Source organism: Lynx canadensis, chromosome C1 (assembly GCF_007474595.2).
Source record: "Lynx canadensis isolate LIC74 chromosome C1, mLynCan4.pri.v2, whole genome shotgun sequence".
In the NCBI taxonomy this organism is placed as follows: Eukaryota; Metazoa; Chordata; class Mammalia; order Carnivora; family Felidae; genus Lynx; species Lynx canadensis.
In genome coordinates, this window is record NC_044310.1 from 14,990,326 (window position 1) to 15,014,986 (window position 24,661).

General features: G+C 37.6%; 1 protein-coding gene across 14 annotated transcripts in view; it reads right to left on the minus strand.

The window, feature by feature from the left end:
• EIF4G3 (eukaryotic translation initiation factor 4 gamma 3) overlaps nt 1-24,661 on the minus strand; it is a 317,793-nt gene continuing 293,132 nt past the window's right edge. For all 14 annotated transcript variants that reach the window (XM_030323566.1, XM_030323569.1, XM_030323568.1 and 11 more), the window contains 7 exons: nt 22,097-22,222; nt 20,550-20,631; nt 18,216-18,314; nt 9,565-9,711; nt 4,490-4,571; nt 2,927-3,073; nt 1-424 (listed from right to left, as the gene is read on the minus strand). In XM_030323566.1, the coding sequence (XP_030179426.1) occupies nt 243-424; nt 2,927-3,073; nt 4,490-4,571; nt 9,565-9,711; nt 18,216-18,314; nt 20,550-20,631; nt 22,097-22,222 (865 nt within the window). In that variant the 3' untranslated portion in view covers nt 1-242. The remainder of the gene's footprint in view (nt 425-2,926; nt 3,074-4,489; nt 4,572-9,564; nt 9,712-18,215; nt 18,315-20,549; nt 20,632-22,096; nt 22,223-24,661) is intronic.

Sequence of the window (24,661 nt, forward strand, 5' to 3'; positions counted from 1 at the left end):
TATTTTCTATAAATAATACATGTATTTTGGTTTTAGTGCTCCCGCCCTCAGGTTTGAAGTTTACTTTTTCCAGTACCTTTTTCCTCCATGATCACCTTTTTTCTCTTTCCCCTCTCCCACTCGTGCACACGTGGGGATTTCTGCGAGAATTGGCCTTGCTGCACTGTGATTGGCGAAGACGTGAAACTTTTTAAAAAAATACTTAAATTGTTTCTTTTGTTTCGTTTTGTGTATTTGAAGCTTTAGTTATCCTCAGACTCCTCTTCTGCTTCCCGCAGCCACGTGAAGAACGCAGTGACAGATTTCAGAGCTACACCCTTCCCATTCTGCTCTGCAGGGTCCTTGCTGCTTTCCCACTTGTAGAAGGCATCCTCGGAGATCACCTCCTCATCATATAGGCAATCAAAAAACATCCGTAGCAAATCTGCAAGGAAGTAAGAATATACCATCAGTGTTGGAGGTGCTATAGTTGTGAAGTAAATTACTGTATTTCCAAGGGATGAATGAATGAATGAATGAATGCACATTAATACCCCTAGCACCCAATGACAATTCATCATACTCCCTCCTGATAGTATAATAGCAAAACAACTTGTTTAAAGAACAGGAAAAAAGATTTAAGCAATCTAAATTATTTTTACTGTTATTATTTTGTTCAATTAGAACTATTTTCTGATAATGCTGAGGTGTTTGATATTACATAGTTCTCAAACTATATACTATAAAAAATTAAATACAAGGGCACCCGGCTGGCTCAGTCAGTACAGCATGCAACTCCTCATCTCAGGGATGTAAGTTCGAGCCCCAAATTGGGCATAGAGATTACTTAAAAATAAAATCTTAAAAAAAAAAAAAAATTAAATGTAAGAGTAACAAGTAACTTTACTCTCTTCTCTATACATTTCTCCACTGTTTGAAATTTTACAATAAAAATATATTAATTTTTACAGTTTGGGGAGGAAAAGGCAGAAGGCATTTTTCCCCTTCTAATGTTGTTTTCAAACTGACAGAGTAATAATTTGTATGGAAAATATGGGTAAAAACTATCTCATCTGGATCTTATCCAGAGAAACAACAGTCTATTGTTTCCAATGCCCAGACGATCTGGGCAAATGTAATCCTGTTTTGCTTCCACAATGGAAACTTAGCTTATATCATTGTTCAGAAAAAGGGAGAAAGTTGGGGCGCCTGGGTGGCTCAGTCAGTTAAGCATCCGACTGTGGCTCAGGTCATGATCTCACGGTCAGTGAGTTCGAGCCCAACATTGGGTGGGCTCTGTGCTGACAGCTCAGAGCCTGGAGCCTGTTTTGGATTCTGTCTCCCTCTCTCTCTGCCCCTCCCCAGCTCACACTCTGTTTTCTGTTTCTCAAAAATGAATAAACGTTAAAAAAAATTAAAAAAAAGAGAAGAGAAAGTTGGCAGATTTATATATTCTTTATTTTTAATTCCTTCATTACGGGCTCTTAAATTCATTTAAAATCAGCCTCCATTTATATTACTGGAGGGAGGCAATGGCATAAATAATTGATAATAAATATTAGGCTTGGAATGAGTCAGGCTAAAATTTTTCTTTAGATTTATCTTTGTAATTTTATTAATTAAGCTAATACTGAAACTACTTTTCATTCTCTTAACTCTGGTTGGTCTATGGGGAAATAGAAACAAGTGGCCAGGATTCTACAATGGTGAATCTAGAAATACGCATCTCTCCAGGGATGATTAAAGCTGATAATTATGGGAGATGCTTTAATTTGGTTGAGCATACAGCATCAATTTCACCTCTTGAAAAGTTAACAAGTCCTCATCCTGTAAGAACAGAAAAAGGAAGCCATGATGTTAAATGACCCTTCAAGGTCTTGAGAAAGAGAACACAAACAAAGTCAGTTAATTCTCTGATTCAGATTTAGATGATGTCTCTTCAGTTACAGTGTGAGGATGATTTGTTTCAAGCTTTTCCTTCATCTCCCAGGAAGAGTCATAAGCACTAGGAAAGAAGGAAAGCCTCAAAACAAACCCAACCTTAGGAAGTACCAAAGAATTACTTCAATGTCACCTCTAAAACTGCCCTGTACTACTATACTTTCACAAGTGTCACTTAATTTTCAAGATTTAATACAATTCAGGGGCTCCTGGGTGGCATCCAACTCTTGATTTTGGCTCAGGTCACGATCTCACAGTTCATGACACCAAGCCCCACATCGGGTTCTGCGTTGAGTAGAACCTGCCTGGGATTCTCTTTCTGCATTTTCCCTGTGCTCTCTTTCTCTCTCTCAAAATAAATAAACTTAAAAAAAAAAAAAAAAGATTTAATATAATTGTTACTTTACCAGTAATCACTAAGACTTGTGTTCAGGTTACCTCATGTGTCTGGTTAGCAAAGAATCATAACCCTAAAGTGAAAATTAGTCCAGAACACCTTAATGTCTTTGTTGGGTGTCTGAGGATTCTGAAGAAATATCATCCTTTTTCATTACTAAGACCTGTGTCAAAGAAGGTGAAAGACTGTAATGCATGTATGCTAACACCGAGATGCTCTAGACCTGCCTTGTCTAACGGGGTAGCCACTAACCATGGGGTTATTTACACTTAAATTAAATAACATTTAAAATTAAGCTCCTTAGTCACAACAGCCAGATCCAAGTGCCTAAGTGAATACTGCTCAGTACAGACACATTTCCATCACTGAAGAAAGTATTCTTAAGCAGACCTGCCCTAGAATAAGGATTAAATTTCTAATATAAACTAGTTTTCTTATTTCGATTTTCTCATAAAAGTACCCAAAAATTCAGGTTTATTAAAGTTGTTGGTTAAGTGAGTTTTTGTTAGTAGTGATTCTGCCATTAATCACTGTTCATCTCCGAAGTCTTGCCCTGGATAAATCTAACCCACTGGTTAGGTGAATTGTAAGAAGAGGTCATAAGCTTACTGGCAGGTTGATCAAGTTTTACTATTGATGCTTGTAGTGCATAAAGTGCTTGCAGTTCCTTCTCCGTATCTGAGTCTAGGTACTTGAGTAAGATCGGCACTCTCTGCTTGATAACAGCAGTGTCCACTCGGAAGGTAGAACAGTCGGCTAGAGGCAATACAAGAACTAAGCATTACATTTAGGAGTTAACACGTAGCCATTTTTAATTTTCTGAGTTGATAAGGCATGTGACTACAAGGAAAGTAGAAGTAAAGGAGTCCAAGGAAAAGATTTTGAAATCTAAGATATTCTGAAATTATAAATGGGGCATTCTTTCTGAAATAATTAAAATACATGGCGGGGGGATGTATTTTGAGTGCTGCACTCCCTAAAAAGTGGTGCACCCAATTCTTTATCTTTAATCATAATGAATAGGGACAGTGATTTTGTGACATTCCAAATTACAAAAGAAACATTAAAAAGGGGATTAAAGGGACAGTGCAAATCTTTCAGAAGGGTAAAACAACCATTTTACTATTTCTAGGAGGGTGAGGACTAACTGTGACAGTGGAAAACAACACATACAATCTAGGCCTTTTAGGGAAAAGGCACAATAAAAAGAGGCTGAGGAAAGTGTCCTCAGTGCCAAGAAGCAGAAGGTTTTATTTCCTTTCTAAGTTAGCACTAGGACACAACTGTGTTTTTAAAAGCAGCTTTCATACTTTCCAACAGTGATTTTAAAACACCAAAGTTTTACTGTTCCACTGATACTGGAAATGACTTAAGATGTTTTTATAAAGACTTTCTATTAGCTTGTTATTTACCTCATTGAAGACCTAACATTGTAAAAACATTCATCTGACAGAAAATCTTAAATTATAATTCTGAAGCTATCTTCTAAAATGATGACAGACCTGAAATTCTGAACAAATTTTGAGCTAATGGATTTTTTTCCCACTGCAGTGAAAGAAATGTGAATTTCTATCTGAGGCTAGATAGATGATCTCACTCAATACTGTTAAATACGATATGCAGCTAGAAATACGTAAGGTTTCTACCAATCGTAATCCTAACTACCTATGTAATTAACATTCAGTGACACTGTCTTATCATAAGACATAAAGGTCAACATGAAGCAAAAGAAACAACTGGTGTTTTCTTTTCTCATATATGTATTTATATAAAAAAGCTCTTCTGTTGCAATTAGTCCTTCATTGATATTAGGTTAGAATATTCAACCCATTCATTATAACTCTTGAATGGAAGATGGAGGAGGCTTTGCATACTGGAGGTGAAAGGTAAAGGCAAAGAAAAATACAACAGAGTAGGAAACAGCCCAAGCAGCATGCACCCGTTTCTGTTGAATTGAAGAATACAAGGCATATGGTAGCTGCTCAGATCTGGGCTCTCTACAGGCACAGCAACTATGCATCCCCCTGCTTGAGAAAGTCGGCCACTGTAGACAGAAAGGGTACTCATGCACAGGGAAAACTTTGAAGACAATATAAACTCAGACCCATGTCATCAACAGTTAACATACTGGGGATTCAGATGTTAAGAGCTGTCTTCAGAGATGTTACTTACCTATAATAGCTGCTTTACAAACAGCTGTCATTAAAGCTCTAAGGAATGTAGGTGAACTCATCTGGCTTTCATCTAAATTAGCCTGAAATCAAAAGTAAATGCAACAGTTAAAGGTACCCTTGCATATCAGAGAAATACATCCCCCTAAACCAGGCTTCATCTGGCACTAGGGGTAGATGGGGTCGCATTCAACCTTCTTGTAAAAATTAATCTTCTGATTCATTGGAAAATTCTTGGGCTACTACCAGTTCTGTCTGAAAATGTTCTCAGTAGCAGCATTTAATTTTCAAGGAGCTCACTGCTGCCTATACTTTGCTGATTCAATTATATAGTGCTGTGTACTATGTACATTTGGAACTACAACCATTTAAAAACATATTTCTTCCTCAATAAATAATCCCTATTAAGATTAATTCTATCAGAACGTATAAATTTGAGAGCATTACACCATACCATAGTGTGTTTTAAAGACTTTTCTGAATAGTGTAATTATTTTTAGATGTGCTAACATTGCTTTTTTATCTTAATTTTAATGTGAACTAGAGATCAAACTCAAGCATTGTCTCAAATCCTTCAGGTGGTGAGAAAACTGTTCATATTTTCTAAGGATGGCAGAAAAAATGTATTTAGAGATAAGCTGAGTAAATGGGCCTCAAATTTGGTTTTTAGTTTATTTCTCTTAAGATCTTCTTAAAAAAGAAAAAAAAAGATCCTATCTTCTTGCTATAAAACACTGTATAAACCATATGAGTACCAAAAGGAAAACAAACAAAAGGAGACATTTTCTAGGTAGGTATTTCATACATTTTTCAGAGTTTATGTTCCTTATGCCTGTGAAGAATTAATGCTTGTGTCAGCTTCTTTTAATAGCACGGCATACTATTTTCCACTGGAAGGGTCAGCCTTAAAATGACTGGCCAGGAAAAAAAAATTAGGCTGTCATTATAAACCTCTGTGTTATAAAGCTAAGAATTTCAAAGATATTGGGAGATCAGTTAAATGTTTGTGAATTGTAAAACTGACACAGATTAACAAGCAGTTCTCTCTTTGTTGAATGCCTAACTTCGAATATCACTTGGTGAGAGCAGAGAGGGGTTAACGAGTCGAGTCGGATGGCCAGCTCTGCAGAACACCAGCCGCTCTCTGCATATGGAGGGCTGTGTTACAGGAAGAGGTTTCATTACCAATCTTTTCCAAGAGAACAGAAACATGTGGTGCCACTGCTAACAGCTAAGGATGGGGATAGGATGGGGCAAATGCCACATATAAAAGATTTGATGATTTATGTGTTATAGTGGGTTACTGGTTTACACCTCTTAAAAAAAAAAAAAAAAAAAACAACTTTATTCAGACTGAAGCCAGAGTGGTCTAGGCCCTGACATTACTTTTGCAAAGTCTGAACAATCATTTTTGAAGAATAAGTGAGAGAATAAAAACACACCATTACTTGTTGGCTCAACAGTACTTTATAAACAGGCTGACAGAGCTATTTCAAGTACTGAGTATCATTTGAAATTCCCAAATACTCAGATTTCAAGTAGAGTCTGAAAAAATTAACAAATTAGCTAAATATAATTAGATAATAAATACCACTTCCAAACCATTTGCCTTTGTTTTGTTATAAAGAAACAAACTGCGGGGCACCTGGGTGGCTCAGTCGGTTAAGCATCTGACTTCAGCTCAAGTCATGATCTCACGGTTTGTGAGTTCGAGCCCCATGATGGGCTCTGTGCTGACAGCCCGGAGCCTGGAGCCTGCTTCGGATTCTGTGTCTCCTCCTCTCTCTGTCCCTCCCCCACTTGTGCTCTGTCTCTCTCTCTCTCTCTCTCTCTCTCTCTCTCTCAAAAATAAATAAATGTAAAAAAATTAAAAAAAAAAACAAATTGCATATGTCTTCCACCAAATAAAGCTAAATATTTAATTCTAATATTCAAGAATAGAATAGACCTGAAGAATAATGTCAGAAACACTTCAGATTAAGCAAAGATGTTAACAAGAATGGGCAAGAACAAGAAGAAAGATGGGTTTGCTAACCAGGTTAGATTAAGGAAAATCAGATTTACATAATACTGGTACCAAACAGAGTGACAAATCTTTTCATGTATTGTGAGCTCAGCTACTATTGCATTTTTGTTTGCTCCCTCCTTTTTGAAAGTCTTTATTAGTATAATTTACATTCAGTGAAATTTACCCTTTGTCTTCTCTTTAAATTTTTTTTTTTTTTTTTCAACGTTTATTTATTTTTGGGACAGAGAGAGACAGAGCATGAACGGGGGAGGGGCAGAGAGAGAGGGAGACACAGAATCGGAAACAGGCTCCAGGCTCCGAGCCATCAGTTCTCTCTTAAGGAGAATACTTGTTGGTCTAGAATAGGCAGAATAATGATATAAAAAAGTGAAGCCCAACATAAATGAAGAGGTGGAAATAGCATCATTTTGCAATACATGAAAACATAAAAGACCAAATGGCTGAAATGAGGGCGATCTATGAAAAATCATGGCGAGAGAGAATAATGTTATATGTAAACACTAACTTGATTTCTAAAATTGAAAATAAGGCATGTCAATAACATACCAGAAAGCAGATGCCGATTCTATGCTAACTTCTGCAACAATGGGTGAAAAGTCTTAGAGAGGAAAGAGATGGTTACACCAAGAGGAATAAATAAGTAAGTACGTGAAAAACAAGAGATGCTAAACCAACCTGCAATCCTTTTCTGATTTGGTTAGTATACGGTAGCTCAGAAAGACATAAGCATACATTCTCTGGACTTCAGCAAGGTATTTGACAAATTATTTAATGATAACTGTCCCCTCATGGGCATGATGAAAAAGTGAAATAGACAGCAGAATGATGTGAAATAATAAACAGGTTAACGACACCCATGGGATTGGGGGTGGGATCTTGTCCCCAAAAGGATGCTACTTTGTCCCCGGCCCTACCCCATTCACACATTTTGCCCCTAACTTGGATGAGGATAAAGTTGGCATACTAATGAATGCATGGGGGATACAAAGTGAAAAAGATGGCAAGGAAATTTTATGAACAAGTCAGAATCTAAAATGTCCTGACAGACAAAAACTTGTATCTAATTTAAGAAGATGAACATAAGCAGCAATAAATTTTAAAAGCCCCATTCTGGTTCAAAAACCAATGCGGTAAGCTCCAGATGGGAGAGATGACTCAACTGTAGAATATAAAAGAATGGGTACTATATGACTGAAAGAGCAATCTGAGTTCAGTGTGGTGAGCCTGCCAAAAGCAAAGAGTCCAAAACAAAAAAGGCAACAGCACCGCCTAACTCCGAATGTTGGATCACATCTGGCAATCATGCTCAATTTGCACATGTCACTTGTGAGAGGGATATTGAAAATCCAGGCTATGTTTGGATAAGGGTAACCAGATGAAGGGGTGGATATTAAGATTTCAAGAAAGGATGAAAGAACCTAGAGAGAGAGACAGGGATATAACAATAAACTATTACAATTAATTAAAAGATTCCCAGCTGGGTGACAGAATAGATTTATCGTATAGGGACATGGAGGAAAACTGATTAAAAAAACCCTTTAAACTAGGGGTGCCTGGTTGGCTCAGTTGGAAGAACATGTGACTCTTGACCTCAGAGCCATTAATTTGAGCCCCACGTTGGGAGTAGAGATTACTTAAAAAAATAATTTAGGGGCACCTGGGTTGCTCAGTTGCTTAAGTGTCCAACTTTGGCTCAGGTGACAATCTCGCAGTTTGTGTCTGAGCCCTGAGTTGGGCTCTGTGCTAACAGCTCAGAGCCTGGAACCTGCTTTGGATTCTGTCTCCCTCTTTCTCCCTGTCCCTCCCCCACTCACGTTCTTTCTCTCAAAAAGAAACATTAAAAATTTTTAAAAAATCTAAAAATAGTAAAAAGAAATCTATAAACACAAACAAAACCCCCAAATTATCAGAAACTTCATTTTTTTCTCAATGTCTGAGAGAGGATAAAGAAACAACCCATTTACAAGGACTACAAAAGAGGTTTTATACAAGAGGGAGGGGACTACACTAGCCCTCCATGGCTTTCTTTCAACTTGGATTATTATATGATCCCATGGAAAATGTGTACAAATAAAATATACTTATATAAACAAGAATTACTAAAGGAATACAGTACCAGATTTAAAAAGAGACATGATCAATAGATTCCACAAAGTAAGGTTCAAAATTTTCAGAAGGAAGCATTAATATGAAGATGAAAGCCAACACAATTCATAGTAATTACATATTGTTTACTGATTTTATCCAAAATATTATTTAAAGTGCAAGAACATTTAGAAAAAAAACTTATATTTTGAATAGTAAAATGTAGGGTATATCCTAAACTAATGAGATCCAGAAAAATGGCTTCTGTTTTGAATAGTTTTACTTGCCTTCCTAAAGGCTGTAAATCTTGTTAAGAATAAAAAAAGTCTTATAGTTTCAAATACACATAGATGAAAAAATAAAACCTAACTCCATTAAAGTTAAATACTCCTACGAAGTGAAAGAGAAGGTATACGCATACTTGGTTTATTGTGCTTCGCTTTACTGTACTTCAGTGATACTGTACTTTTTATAAAGTGAAGGTTGATGGCAAACCTGTATCAAGAAATTCTAAGGGTGCCATCCATTTTTCCAACAGTAGTCGCTCACTTCGGGTCTCTGTGTCACATTTTGGTAACTCTCACAGTATTTCAAACATTTTTATTATTATTGTATTTGTTACAATGACCTGTCATCAGCGATTATGACTCACTGAAAGCTCAGATGACGGTTAGCATTTGTATAGCAATAAAGTACTTTTTAAGGTATTATATACATTTTTAAAAGATATAATGCTATTGCACACTTAGCAGACTACAGTATTGTGTGAGCATCACTTTTACATGCACTGGGAAAACAAAACATTCATTTGACTCGCTTTATTGCACTATTCATTTAATTGTGTTCAGTCTGGAACGGAAGGAACCCTCACTATCTGTGAGATAAGCCTGTATGTGAATTAAAGGGATCCCACAAAAATCTTTCTTGCAGAGATATCAGGGAAGATGACATAATCTCTATACCTCTACCCAGTCAAAGATCTGTTCATCATTTGCTTTGTCTTCAATAATGAGTTTCTCGAGTCGCTTATATAGCTCTTCGGCAGAGAGTTCTTTTTTTGAAAGTGCTTCAGAGGAACAGGAACTGTCAGACTCTATAAAGTCCAACTTCTGAAACATAAAATGTTATATGTATTAATATAAGTCAGTATTAGTAACACCCTGAGAGGAAAACAAAGTCATGGGCTGTATCTTCTATTTTACATGGGATCGAAATGATCAGTAGAAGCCAATTTTTATTTATAGTTCTGAAAGATTATTACTCCACTATCTTTCTTGAATATTTCTCCAACTTTTTATACTGTGTATCTCAGATTCTCCTTAAAAACAACAAATCAACAAAACCCCGAGAATTATCTCTGTGGCTATGACCACCTCCAAATCATTCTGAGCTTCAGTCTTGCTCTTAGCAGTGATATAGCTCTAAGGCAGGGCAGGATTACTAGTTAAATTACAATTTAATTCCTTCTGCAGCCTATGGTTTAGTATCAGCACAGCCACAGAACAACTGTCAAAAATCTAATTTTGGTTATGTCCCTCAAACACCATTGTGATCCAAGTAAGAGAAATGAGACCACATTGTAAAATTCCTGAACACAGTGTATTGTAGGGAGGACAATAAAAATGAAGGGTTTGGGGTGCCTGGGTGGCTCAGTTGGTTAAGCGTCCGACTTCGGCTCAGGTCATGATCTCGCAGCCTGTGAGTTCGAGCCCCGCATCGGGCTCTGTGCTGACAGCTCGGGGCCTGGAGCCTGCTTCAGATTCTGTGTCTCCCTCTCTCTCTGGCCCTTCCCCTCTCAAGCTCTGTCTCTCTCTCTCTCTCTCTCTCAAAAATAAATAAACATTAAAAAAAAAGATAAAAAATAAAAAATAAAGGGTTTTATCAGTATTGCATGAAAGATCGTTTTCCCACACAAATCATTCAATTTCAAAGGACCGAATATTCTGGAATGGAGAATGACTGTAAATATGTAGTTACTTCAATGAACCACATCATCATGGCCTGTGCGAGTCTAACCCAGTGCAGAAATGCCTTCGCCTCAGCCTTCAGAGGACCATCCACACACCGTTAACAGCATGCGGCGGGCATCTGGGGCCCCTGGAAGCACCCTACACACATGCAGAGAGCTCTTCAGCCCTGTGAGGAGCACTGGCTTCACTGTTCCCGTCCTCAGATCCTGGTAGCCCAAGGCTACTCTCACTTTGTTCTTAAATACTTGAGAAGAGTTATTTGACTATTGTCTCACATCCATGACAATGGCCCTGAAAAGCATAAACACAAGTGTACATGCTTTCAAATTCTCCCAGAACACTGGCTCACTCTACCATGTCTGTAAGTCTTAGGCCCCACAAGAAGCAGCTTGATGGAGCACAGATATGTGGACTCTAGAGTCAGAGATGGGGGTGAGGTTGGGGGTGAGGGTTGGAGGTACAATTCCAACTCAGCCACTTCTACCAGGAGAACCTATCTTGAGGTGGGAAGACCACCACCAACCTCAGTCAATTCCAAGGGCTCAATGACTAAACATGTGCACTGCACTGGGCACCAACAGGGCTCCAGGAACATACATCTGGTAGGTAGTGGTAGGTCACCCACTAACCTGAAAGGAAAAGCCCCTTCCTAGCAGGGACCACTCACTGTTTCCACTGCAAAACACAGTGCTGCTCACACACCAATCTCAGCTTCTTTTATGATCCTGATGCCAATGGTACAAAGTATAAGCATCTCAGTTGCTCCCATTGTACTTACACACGGGCAAAAAAAAATTCACAGACATGACATACCAAATTTTCCAGGAGGTAATTTAATCCTGAATTGAAAACCATCTGACCACAGGACACATCTAAAGAAAGACAACTCAAAGGGTTATGGGAAGAGCTATCTCTTCATTTAATAGAAAAATAAAAAAATCAAAAAAAAAAAAAGAATAAAAAAAGATCTCTAATTGGGGCACCTCGGTGGATCAGTCGGTTAAACGTCCGACTTTGGCTCAGGTCATGATCTCGCAGTCATTGAGTTCCAGCCTCGCACTGAGCTGAGAGCTCAGAGCCTAGAGCCTGCTTTGGATTCTATCCTTCTGTTTGTCTCCCTCTCTCTGTCTCTGTATCTCCCCACCTGCATGCGCACTCTCTCTCTCTCTCAAAAATAAACATTAAAAAAAAAAACATAAAAAAACTCCAATTATGTAACTGCTATTATACAAAAAATCTTCTGAGGGTGCCTGGGTGGCTCAGTTGGTTAAAAGTCCAACTCTTGATTTCAGCTCAGGTCATGATCTCACAGTTGGGGAGATCGAGCCTGGCACGGGGCTCTGCGCAGAGCCTGATTGGGATTCTCAACCTTCAGATGACTAAATTTTTGACAATTCTTCTGCAGTAAGAATATTTTAGGTGGTGGTCACACAACATTGTGAATACAGTAAATGCCACTGAATTATACAATTTAAAATGGTTAATTGGAAAAAAAAAATGGCTAACTGGATGTTATAGGAATTTCACCTCAATTTTTAAAAAATAATATTTTATGGGGCGCCTGGGTGGCTCAGTCAGTTAAACATCATCCATATGACTCTTGATTTCGTCTCAGGTCATGATCTCAGGGTTTGTGAGTTTGAGCCCTGCATCGGGCTCCACACTGACAGCACAGAGCTTACTTGGGACTCACTCTCTCCCTATGTCCCTCATACCCTGCTCATGCTCTCTCTCAAAATAAAGAAATAAAACTTAAAATAATTATAATACTTCACTTGAAAATTTGATGATTTTTTATGCCATTCTGATACATGTACATAAAATTATGATTGTACATATATACTATATATCGAAAAAGAAAATATGTCAAAATTGTTCAATTTTTAGATGGGTAGTTAAAAAAATAATCAAAATTATTGGTAATTCTCAAGGGTATAAGGCAATGTGATATGTAACTATGCTTTACTTTATGAAGCTTCACTATGCAAAAGCCACAGATTAAAATATTAAAGATTATTAGCACAAGCTTTTCTCTAATACCTTTGAACACTTTGATATATTCCTATACCTTCCCCAGATACACAAAGAAAAAACTACCTTGAATTGTTAAAAAATTTTTTCATCCTATTATGTCTTTACCATTTATTAGCATTTTATTTTCTAAAGTATTTTATTTTTAAATGTTTATTTATTTTTTAAATATTTATTTATTTATTTTTGAAAGACAGAGAGAGAAAGCATGAGTGGGAGAGGGGCAGAGAGAGAGGGAGACACAGAATCCCAAGCACAGAGCCCAACACAGGGCTTGAACTCACATACCATGAGAACATGACCTGAGCCGAAAACAAGAGTTAGACCTTAACCAACTGAGCCACTCAGGTGCCCCTTAATGTTTGTTTATTTTGAGAGAGAGAGAGAGAGAGAGAGAGAGAGAGAGAGAGAGCGCACATATGAGTGGGGGAGAGTCAGAGAAAGAGGGAGAGAAAGAAGTCCAAGCAAGCTCTGTGCTATCAGCACAGAGCAGATGTAGGGTTCGATCTCACAAATCGTGAGATGACCTGAGCTGAAATCAAGAGCTAGACACTTAACTGACTGAACCACCCAGGTACCACAAAAAAAAAAAAATTTTTAAAGTAATCTCTACACCCACCATGGGGCTTGAACTCACAATCCTGAAACCAAGAAATCACACTCCAAGGATGCTTAACTGACTGAGCCACCCAGGTGCTCCTTGACTTTCATGGTTTCTGATGACAAACTGGCTGTTGGCTCTTACTGAGGATTCTTTGTACATGACAAGTCACTTCTTTCTCGTTGCTGTAAAGATTTTTTTTTTTTTTTTTTTTTTGGTCTTTGTCTTTCAAAAGTTTTACTGTAAAATATCTCGGAGTATATCTCATTTGGAGATTTGAGATTATCTTGTTTGGAGTTCACTGAAATTCCTGGATATGTAACTTCTGATCTTTGATCAAATTAGTGAAGTTTTTGGCTATTATATCTTCAAGTATTTTTTCTGCCCCTTCCTCTCTCTTCTCCCTTCTGAGACTCTCTAATGCTCATGTTGTTATGTTTGACGCTGTCCCGCAGGTCCCCAGGTGCTGTTCATTATTCCTGATTCCCTTTTCTTTCTGCTCCTCAGACTGAGCAATTTCTTCTTTAAAAGTCTCCTTTATGTGTTTAATGAATTAATTTTCCACTATGTATTATTATAAAGTTTATTTAAGAAAATAAACTATGGGGATTTTATTTTAAAAATTTGGTGATACTCATAATTTCATATAACCATGCTAAAAATTTCATTTCAAAAATTAAAGATGGATTTCCATGGCAGCAACTTAGTGACAAGTCAGTGACTTCTGACTGACTGAGCAATTTCAACTGCTCTATATTCAGGTTTGCTGATTCTTTCTTCTGCCCCATCAAATCTATTGTTGGACCCCTCTAGTGAATTTTTCATTTTAGCCATTACAAATTTTTAGTTACAGAATTTCTATTTGGTTCATTTTTATAATTTCTACCTCCTTCTTGAAAGTCCCAATTTGACCATACATCATTCTCCTGATTTCCTTTAGTTCTTTGTCCATGGATTCCATCAGCAATTTGAGCAGATAGAAAGCAGTTAATTTAAATTCCTCATCTGGTATGTCCAACGTTTGGGCTTCCTCAGGAATACTTTTTTCTGTCAGTTTCTTTTTTCTTGTGAATGAGTCATATTTTCCTGTTTCTTTATATGCTTTCTAATTGTTTTTGTTGACAACTAAACATCTGGAATACTGTAATGTGTAACTCTGGATATCAGATTCTCTCCCTTTGTGAGGGATTGTCAGTGTTGCAGTCATCTGTTTGTTTAGTGAATTTTAGACAAAGACTGCATTCCTTCTTGTGTGTGGTCATTACACTCTCTCTGATCTGTTATCTCCTCAGACAGCCAGTGACCTTGTAGAAATTTCAGTGAAAGTCTGGATCCAAAGAGAAAAGAGAGGGGTGGGATGGGTGGGACTGTATGCGTGCGTGCGTACACACACACACACACACACACGCGCGCGCGCGCGAACACATTCCATTTCTCTGAATTCCTTGACAGACACCATTCAGGAAACCACTTTGGCCTGAGTAGTTAAAACAATGGGCAGGCCCTGCACGAAACCTTCAGTAAATTGCCAAGCAAATTAAAAGGCACAGCACTGGGGCACCTGGGTGGCTCAGTTGGTTGGGTGTCCGACTTTGGCTCAGGTCATGATCTCACCATCCGTGAGTTTTGAGCCCTGCATCGGGCTCTCTGCTGACAGCTCAGAGCCCGGAGCCTGCTTCAGATTCTATGTCTCCTTCTCTCTCTGCCCCTCGCCCCACTCGCACTCTATCTCTCTTTCTCAAAAATAAAAGAAAGACATAAAAAAAAAAAAAAATGTTTTTTTAAAGGCATGGCACCAATCTTTTGAGGATAAGGTCTTGATTTCTCAACCTGGCACCAGAAAGGGAGTGCCACCATCTCCCCAACTGTCTGCCACAGGTCTAGGTGCTAATAGCTTCTATGCAAAATACCCAAGTTACTGAAATTTGCAAGATTCTTTTTCATCAAGCATTCCTCTGGTGTTGGTACTGCACAGTTGACTCAACTCCACAATTCCAAAATAGTTGATTCTAACACATCTTGCCAGCTCAATGGTTGTTTTGGTGGAGGGAGGAATTCTGGAGCTGCTTATTTCTTCATCCTCTGTACATCCATACGCTGACTTATGAATCTTACAACATTATATTCCTGTGATTAAGTGCTACTTGGTTGTGATTAATCTTTTAATATAGTGTTGGATTTAATGTGTGAAAATTTTGTTGAAAAACTTTTCTTTGCATTTATTAGGAAGAGTTGGCCTATTATAGTTTTTTTTCTTGAAATGTCTTTGGTTTTGCTATTAGAGTTACGCTGGCCTCATAGGCCATGAATTGGCAAGTAATCTCTCCTCTTCAGTTTTCTGGAAGAATTCTTTGCAGAACTGGTATTATTTCTTCTTTAGATGTTTGGTAGAATTCAATAGTAAAAACATCAGGGCCTGGAGTTTTCTTTGTGGCAATGTTTTTAACTACTTCAGTGTATCAGATACTCAGGGTTATCTATTCTCAAGTCAGCTCTGGTGATTTGTACCTCCCAGGAAGTTTGTTCACTTCAATTCAGTTGACGTACTTATTGGCATAAAAATTATTCATGAATCCCTCGTATCCATTATTATGTTTAGAAACATTACAACATCACCTCTCTCATTCTACTGGTAACTGATGTCTTCTTTTTAAATTTTGTTTTCACTGATTAGTCTGGCTAGAGATTTCACAATTTTCTTTTCTCAGAGGACCAGCTTTAGAATTCACTCACTGTTCTCTATTGTTTGTTTCACTGATTTCTACTCTGATCTTTATTACCTCCTTTTTCTATTTCTTTTCAGTTTCATTTACTCTTCCTTTTTTAAATTTCGTAAGGTCAAAAATGAGATCACTGACCTATGACCTTATTTCTTTTCTAAATTCAGGTGTTCAGTGCTAACAGTTTCATTCCAAGTATTGCTTTTGTGGTATCCCACAAATACTGATATGTTGTGTTTTTCCATTATCAATGAGTCAAATATTTCTTACTGCCTTTTATGATTTCTTTGCGGAGTCATGAGTTATTCAGAAATGTGTTGTTAAGTCTTTAAACATGTGTTGCCCTCATTCTTATTTTTTATTAATTTATTTACCTCTTTTTTGAGTGAAAGTGAGCATGTGTGAGTTGGGGGAGAAGAGAGGAAGAGAGAGAGAGACAGAAAGAGAGAGAGAGAATCTCAAGCAGGCTCCAGCCTCACTACAGAGCCAGACACAGGGCTTGATCTCACAACTGTGAGATCGTGACCTGAGCCAAAATCAAATTGGATACTTAACTGACTGAGCCACCCAGGTGCCACTGTTGCCATCATTCTTAAATGTTAGTTTCACTGGAAAGACTATTCTAAATAAACTGATATTCTCTCAACATTTTGAGATTACTCCACCATTTCGGGCTTTCACTGTTGCTACTGCAAATTCTACTGTTTCTCTATAGGTGACGTACTTCTTTCTAGCTACTTTAAAATCGTTCCTATCTTTTTGATGTTATGCAGTTTCACTGAAATGTAATCACCCTCTGTGGTATACATGTGCTTTCTGTATAGATTCATCTGTTTTATCAGTTCGGGAAAAGTCTCACCCACAATCTCTTCAAATATTGCCTCTTCTCCATTCCCTCTGTTTTTCCTTCTGGGATTCCAATTAGACATGTTAGACCTTTTCATTTTATCCTTTAAATCTCATAGTGTCTCTTAGATATCTACCTTAGTTTCTTTTCTTCTTCTTTCCAAATTTTCTCAGTCATTTTGACTAGTGTTTGGTTGCTTGCACATTTTTGTGAATTCCTCTTTTTTATACAGCGTTATGTTATATTCTGATTAAGAATTCCATTATTTCATGTCTTTGGGGTCTAAACGTACCATTTCTTGTCTGTTTACTCTCATTCATGGTTACTTGTTTCGTCACAGACTAAAATGAACTCTTAAGTGTTAACTATATATTTAGATAATGTTAATTAGTAGAAAATGAAGAGACCTAAGTTGAGCATGTTTTCTCCAAAAAGCATTTTTGTTTGCTTCTTTTGGGAGCCAGGGTAATACTGAACTAGGACCATTTCAACCTCTTCCTACATCTCTGGTAGCATTTACAATGGCAATGAAACAAACAAGCCCCTCATGTATGCTTATTGCTAAGAGTTCAGGTTTCATCTATGGCTTTTCTCCTCACACATTTTTTTCCTTAGAAAATGCCTTCACTTTCTATCAGCTCAGCAATGCAAGATAACTCATGTTTTATCTAGGCTCTTATCTTTTGGCAGAAGCACTCCCCAGTGTATCTGGACGATAACCAAAAGGAAGCTAATGTCCATATTAACTTAACACAGTGTGTCTTTATCCAGCTCAATATACTAATTTTCAGATTGTGATCATTTTGAGAGAGAGTTGTTTCCTTTCTCGGTCACTCTTCCTTGTCTAGTATTTTTATGGTTGCCTCTTTCTGATGCTCCACAATTCCTTATTTAGAACTACATTATATTGACCATGGGCCTTTTGCCTTGTTGTGGATTTCTGGATCCAGTTACCAAGTGGACAGCCTAGCTACGGTTTTGGCTGCAAGAGTATCGTTTGTCTATCTGTGGAGTTCCCACCTGGCTTCATGAAGTATGTCTGTCCTCCAATTTTCTACCTTGTAAGAGGCATTCTAGTCCCCATTTCCTCACCGAAATAACTTCTAGGTGTCTCTAGTGGCATTTAGACCCAGAGCTCAGAAGACTTGCCGCTTTAGCCCTATTACCCCCGCTTTATTTGTCAATTTCATTTTTTGGTTCATGGAGATATGCAGCTCGTTTTCTCTGTGTGTGGCTAAGTCCTTTAAATTTTATTTTTTTATCTATTATCTAATGAGTGAATAGTTAAGTGGCCCTAAAGCATGGACTTAAAATGACATCTTGACCATAATTCCTATTTTGGTCTAATTTTAATACTGGACTACTAATGAAATTACCTTCATTTTTTCTATGAACCAGACCAACTACTATTAAACAGAAAGGCATAAGCCTTGTTCTTACTTACCTGTTCCAAGAGAAAATTATGTACATCTTCCCCTTCTGGTAAAAAGTCCTTCCAGGTGAGGTCAGCCTCCCTCCATAAGGCTCCCACTTTCTTATGGCTCTAAAACAGAGATAAGTCCAGTCCATTTACTTTTATATAAAGATAGGATGATGATGAAGAGGAAGAAGAGAGGAGGAGGAGAAGGAGGACAGGCACGGGGAGGGGGTGGGGGCAGATTAGGAGAAAAGGCTTGCTTGAAGTCAAGAGTATAGAAATATAAAGACTGAAAAATCAAAACTTTTCCTTTGTTGATATAAAGTTAGTTTCTCAGGACTCCTGGCTCTCACACCAAGATGTCTGAATGTATGTAGTAAATGTAACGGTGAATGGCTGAAGTATAGCTGTTTAAGGTTCAATAATTAATTTTGTCAGATGACTAATCTAGGAAATTGCAAGCTCAGTTTGGGATTTATAAATATAATCACCTAAAACAAGTCCAATTCACCGAGTTTATAAATTCAACAGCGTCTCTTTTCCTAGTGGTATATATTATGTATCCACTATTAAAGTCATACATCAAGCCTCACTGGAATCCCTCTTCGCAACAGATCAGGATCACGCTGCCTAACCGGAGAATGAATAAAGAGGTTGCTGCTCCTGAACCAGGAATGAGAAGTATTTCAAGGGCAAGAAGAACAACATTGAGCCCAAGAAATAACAGAGGAGAGCTCTTGTTGGCTGGAAAACTGATGAGAAGGTACAAGTCCACTCCCTGAACAAAGTCACAGTGATGCAGGGAACTCTCAGCCTTCGAGGCCATGGCTATCAGCTATGAATCATATTACTAATTATTTCATAGAGTAACTTGCCCAAGGCATAGCTGATAACTTGGCAGAGTCAGGATTTAAACTCAGGCTCTCTCACTTCAGAGTTTATGCTCTATGAGAATTTGGTTAGGAAAAGTGAGAATTTGCTTTTTCTGTTTCTACAGATAAAAGTTAGTAAGAATTTAGGTTTTTAATAAGGACTAATGTGAAGTAGATTAGGAAAGGAGGAAGGAATTTTGGATGTACAAATTAGGATTCAATAAAAACTTTAGTAATAACAAATAATCAACTAGAACTAGAGACCAGGCTATTTAGTAACTACAAATAACTATTACACAGATGAAATACAAAGGGTCTTCTGTACATTCAAGAGACTTTCTATACTAATGCCTACAAAACAATGAAATCTATCATCCCCATACCTTTGGCTATGGTTTGAATCAGTCAAAAATCACTCCAAAATTTTCATGTATGAGTTCTGTTTTGATGTTATCACTGTAGGTGTTGTTAACACCACTTTCCCAAACCTCTTAGACCTCTAATACGGCATCAATACACTCTTTTGAAACTTTTGGTTTAGACTTGTCTTCCTTTCTAGTTTATAAATTTTTTGAAGGCTTAGTTGTCTTTGTACACTGAGATGCTGGCACAGAGTTTTACAGAGAATTGTACAGTATTTATTAAACTAAGTTTAACTTTAAGACAGCAGTTCACAATCCTATAGAATCTTTTTAAAAATTAATTTGAGAAAGAGAAAGAGACAGAGTGAGCACACACACGCACATGTGAGGGGCAGAGAGGGAGGGAGAAAGAGAATCCCAAGCAGGCTCTGTGCAGCCAGTGCAGAGCCTGACGTGGGGCTCGATTTCACAAAGCATTAGATCATGACCCAAGCCAAAATCAAGAGTTGCCCAACCTAACTGAGCCACTGAGGAAACCCCCCCCACCCTTTTTTAAAAAGTAGGTTCCATGCCCAGTGTGGAGCCCAATGCAGAGCGTGAACTCATGACCCTGAGATCAAGACCTGAGCTGAGATCAGAGTTGGACGCTTAACAGACTAAGCCATCTAGGCACCCCTGTATAACATCTTTAACACCTATTACTAATCAGATTACCTAGCTTGAGATCCAAAATTAATAAAATTAATCATTTTAGGAATCTTACGTTTCTTTGAAAGCAAGGCGTTTTCACTGAAATGTATTAAAGAGTATAAATAATGTAGGCATTTTGTTTCAAGAGAAGATAAAATTACTAGCCACAAATATAACATATCTTGAGATTATTTAGAATTATACCAAATCCAGTTGAGATTAGATAATTCTTTCCCAAGTTACTAGTAAACAGAAGGAGAAATACACCTCTGTAAGAAACTAGGTTGAAAACAGAGGCCTCGCTCTTCTTTTCAAAAAGGAAAAGGAAAACAGAAATACTTGCATAGCGGTACCTAAGCTATTCACAGATACCTCAAGATTACAATCATTGCCTTGCCTAAGACGCTGTTGAGTCTAACACTCAGTTTAATACTCACCATTTGTTTGCATAGAAGGTGCAATATTTCAGAAAGTAAGACCCCAGCTCTTCCAACAGGAAGTAAAGGTTTGCTAAATTCTCTGTAAAAGACAGGAGTAGTGATTAAGTACCTCTGAACCAAACTTCCAGTTCTAAAACACTAGGTGAACAACGTGTGCTGAACCTAAATCATATTGGGCAAGAGAAAGCTTCAGGACATGCTCTAAGTAATGTTCAGCAGAAGTAGTTCAGACTTCAAGTTCACTCTATGCTTCATGGAGAAGCCGGAAAGGGACTTTAGATTTCCCGGGTTTTGCCTTTTTCTTTAACTGCCTCAGTGATAGAAGCAATGCAATGATCAGTCTCATTTAATAATCTATTTACATATACACCACTTCAAGCCTAAATGAGAGAAGCACCTTAGGTAACTGGGAGATGTGAAACTTAGTTATGAAATATTTTTAAGAAAGGAAGTTTTTCTTTACAATATAGATGAAACAGAAAGGGACCATTTATTTTCAGAGTCTAAACCAGTATATCCCACACTGTGTTCCACAGGATATGAATAATTATTCCTCAAGAAAAGAATTCTACAATTGAGAGAATGCTGCATTAAACAAAGCTAAATAGGTTTTATTAAATTTATTATTTATTTTTTTAAGTAAGCTCTACAGCCAACGTGGGGCTTGAACTCACAACTGTGAGATGAAGAGTTGCATACTCTACTGACTGAGCCAGCCAAGCACCCAAATCTTGTTTTTATTGTTTGGTTTCACTATAGAATTCTCATAATCTTTAATTTGCTGTAATATACTTTGTGAACCTCAAACAAAAGAGACATAATAGTACATAGAGTAGGACTATATGAACAATTTTTGGGGAAATACTAATGCTCTAAAGAAGAGTTTAGAAAAAACTAGTCTATACAAAGTAGAAACAACTTCGGACTCCTATCCAATCAGTCTGACAAGCTATCATGTAGAAATAACTTATGGCATTTGAGCAAGGACAGACATAAAAGTCAGATTAACATTAAGCTTCCAGGAGCAATAACCTTCCAGTTATGTGATTTTGGAGCCCTATCTATAAATACTGCTAACCTCAATGGACCACAGGGTTATCATATCCCTGTCACTTCTCTGATGGAGATACAGTGTAATGTAACATTTTTATACAGAAATAAGTCCTTTTTTTTTTTTTTTTTTACACTGAAGTATAATTGTATTAGTTTCAGGTGTACAACATAGTGATGTGACAATTATATATACTATAAAATGATCACTACAATAAGTGTAGTTATCTGTCACCATACAAAGTTATTATAGTATCATTGGCTATATTCCTTACACCATACGTTTTATCCCCATGACTTTTATTTTGTAATGGGCAGTTTGTACTTCTTAATCCCCTGAAATAAGAAGTCTTAAAAGGAGTCACAGGCTGCATCCAAGAGCCTACAAAGGCACTAAGGAAAGAGCACTATGCTAGAGATAGCTGGTAAGTTTTGCATCAGTTTATCTTGATATACACACACACAAAATGAAAACAAAAACAAGTACAACTTACATGATAAGTTCTCTCATAGAGATTCCACCTTCTTTTAACATGGGGGTCACCAGTTCAGCAAGGTACAACCAAATGTGGGGAATATCAATAGCCATGTCATCTGCCAATTCCAACGTTTCTGAAAAACTAGACAAGAACAAGAAGAACATTTCACACAAATATAATTCAGAAGTTAAGATTAAATAAAGAGTCCAAAACTCAGTCAGCAAATATCTATTAAAGCACCTACTATGTTAGATACTATGCCAGGCATAAAGTAACTGATAAATACATTCTTGTTGTCAAAAACCTGTATTAGTAGAGGAGAAATTCTAGGGGCCCCTGGGTGGCTCAATCAGTTAAACATTTGACTCTTGACTTCAGCTCAGATCATGATTTCACTGTTGTGAGATCGAGCCTTGTGTTGGGTTCTATGCTCAGCATGGAGCCTGCTTAAGATTCTCTCCCTCCCTCTCCCACTGCCCCTCCCCTCCTTGTACATATGCTCTCTCTCTCAAATTAAAAAAAAATGAATAGCACAAACAAAAGCATGTTTGCAGAAAGGGCTAATACTCTGATGAACATGAACTATAGTACCAGGATATCCCAACGGAGAGGGTGGTCAGAAGAGAGTTCTGTATGAAGGTGACTTCTGGAAGATTTCAGGATGAAAACAAGGCAGCCATGTTAAGTTCTGGGGGAAGAGATATTTAATCTATTCCTACACTATCTAATGAGTTCACCACAGCTGAGTATCATATTCCCTGGACCAGTCAGATACACGGACTGAAAATTTCACTATAATGTAGACTAGACCCAGAGAAAAAAAAAAAGACAAAAATCCTTGTTCTTGAGGAGCTCATAATAGGGAAACAAACTGGATGGATATAAAGGAGTCTGATAACATTACTAATAACATCATTGTTACGACTTATTAAAAAACTGTTGTACCTTTAATGTTTGTTTATTTTTGAGAGAGAGAGAGAGAGAGAGAGACACACACACACACACACACACACACACACACACACACACACAGACTGCAAGTCGGGGAGGGTCAGAGAGAGAGGGAGACACAGAATCTGAAGCAGGCTCCAGGCTATGAGCTGTCAGCACACAGCCCAATGTGGGGCTCGAATCCACGTACAGTGAAATCAGACCTGAGCCGAAGTTGGATACTTAACCAACTGAGCCACCCAGGTGCCCCAAAACTGTTGCACCTTTAAAGAAAGGCTAATGGTTTCCAGATTTCATGGCCTGAAATTTTTTTCAATGTGAAATAAAATAAATGGGATTTAAATATAAAACTTGGGAAAGTCACATATACAAAATATCAGCAGTTATTTAAGGTAAAAATCACAGTTATTCACTTAAAAATATAAAAACATAACTCAAAACTTTGTTAATCAGTCCCATATACAGCATGTTAAAAAGGACAAAAACGAAAGTAAATTTAACTCAAGGAGGCATACACATAATTACAAGGAAATGCGCACAATCATAAGGCAAGGAATGAGTGAGTGTAGGGCAGGTAGTATTTGTCTTCATAGCCTTTCAGATCTCTTCCTACATAAAATGGGTGCTTTCTCACTGTAGTTTTTGGCTTTTAGCTTGAGTATGCCACTCTGTTTACCTACTGCAGAGGTCTACATGTCATTAAAATTTTTCACTTAAAAAGAGATACCACTACAATGGAGGGTTGCCTTTCTGAAGATGTCATTTCAAAACAGTTTGTAGCTCTGCGACATAAGTCTGGGCCTTGTGAATCCTTAATGCTGACTTTCTGTCCTCACAGCTTAAAATTATTTGATATCTACTTGCTATACAACAGATTAACTGGACTCTTCTCTCATTATATGAACACTTTAGGCTCAGTTAATGTGCCACTGATGGAACATAATCTGGCTGGACTCCACAATTCCTGGGCTAATCATCTTACAATGTGAATTCATGTTCCATGGTTTAATGCCATAGATTAAGCTGTTTAATGAGCCCGTGAGACAACTGTAGCCATCCAGTCTTTCAGCAGTAGATCTGCTATTTTCATCTCAAATCAAAACTAGAAGATAACCATATTCTTGCCTTGGTTTTCTAGTTCTTGATTAGTCAGTCATCAAGGGACAGTATGCAGAACACAATCACTGGTCAAATCCATATTGCTGAAAAAAAACATATTTGGCTGAGAGGGCACCTGGGTGGCTCAGTTGTTAAGTGTCCAACTCTTGATTTCGGCTCAGGTCATGATTTCGCAGTTTGTGAGTTAGAGCCCTGCATCAGGGTTTCAGCACTGCAGAACCTTCTTGGGATTCTCTTTCTCTCTCCCTCTCCCTCTCCCTCTCTGCCGCTCCCTCACTATTGTGCACATACGTGCTCTCTCTCAAAATAAATAAACTTAAAAAATAAAAAACCCGTATTTGGCTGAACACAGGATTTCTGTAGAACAAGCTTGTAAGAGGCTTCTTTTCAGGTTTACAGTTCCTAAATTCTTTTGTACAATTTTAAAAGAAAAATCCATGGTGTACAGAAACTTCTAGCTATCTTTGTCTTTGGAGTATTACACAGCCTGTAACACTACCTTGTATAATA